The 256-nt window shown below is 55.9% G+C and overlaps 1 protein-coding gene across 1 annotated transcript in view; it reads left to right on the top strand.

The window, feature by feature from the left end:
- Positions 1–256, top strand: part of EMH_0074780 (U3 small nucleolar ribonucleoprotein protein MPP10, putative) — a gene marked incomplete at both ends in the record, with an annotated part of 2,945 nt that overhangs the window by 2,027 nt on the left and 662 nt on the right. Inside the window, one exon of the mRNA XM_013499508.1 lies at positions 4–188. Coding sequence (XP_013354962.1) covers positions 4–188 — 185 coding nt within the window. The remainder of the gene's footprint in view (positions 1–3; positions 189–256) is intronic.

Here is a 256-nt window from a genome sequence, read left to right as displayed (position 1 = left end):
TGCAGCAGCAAGGATTAAAACTAGGCGATGATGATGATGCCGATGAAGACACAGCAGCAGCAGCAGCAGCTGCTGCTGCTGCTGCTGGTACAGGGGGTGCTGCTGCAGCAACTGCAGCAGCAGCTATCAGCAGCATCATAGAAAAAATAGTTAAGGGGAGAATTGAGGCTTGTCTCTTCGACGATGTAGTGAGGCGGGCCCCGCCGCAGCAGCAGCAGCAGCAGCAGCAGCAGCACAGCAGCAGCAACAAAGCAGG

Source organism: Eimeria mitis, genomic scaffold, assembly GCF_000499745.2.
Source record: "Eimeria mitis Houghton genomic scaffold, Emh_scaff4391, whole genome shotgun sequence".
NCBI lineage: Eukaryota > Apicomplexa > Conoidasida > Eucoccidiorida > Eimeriidae > Eimeria > Eimeria mitis.
The sequence above is the reverse complement of the archived record's forward strand: the minus strand, read 5'-3'. Positions and strand labels throughout refer to the sequence as shown.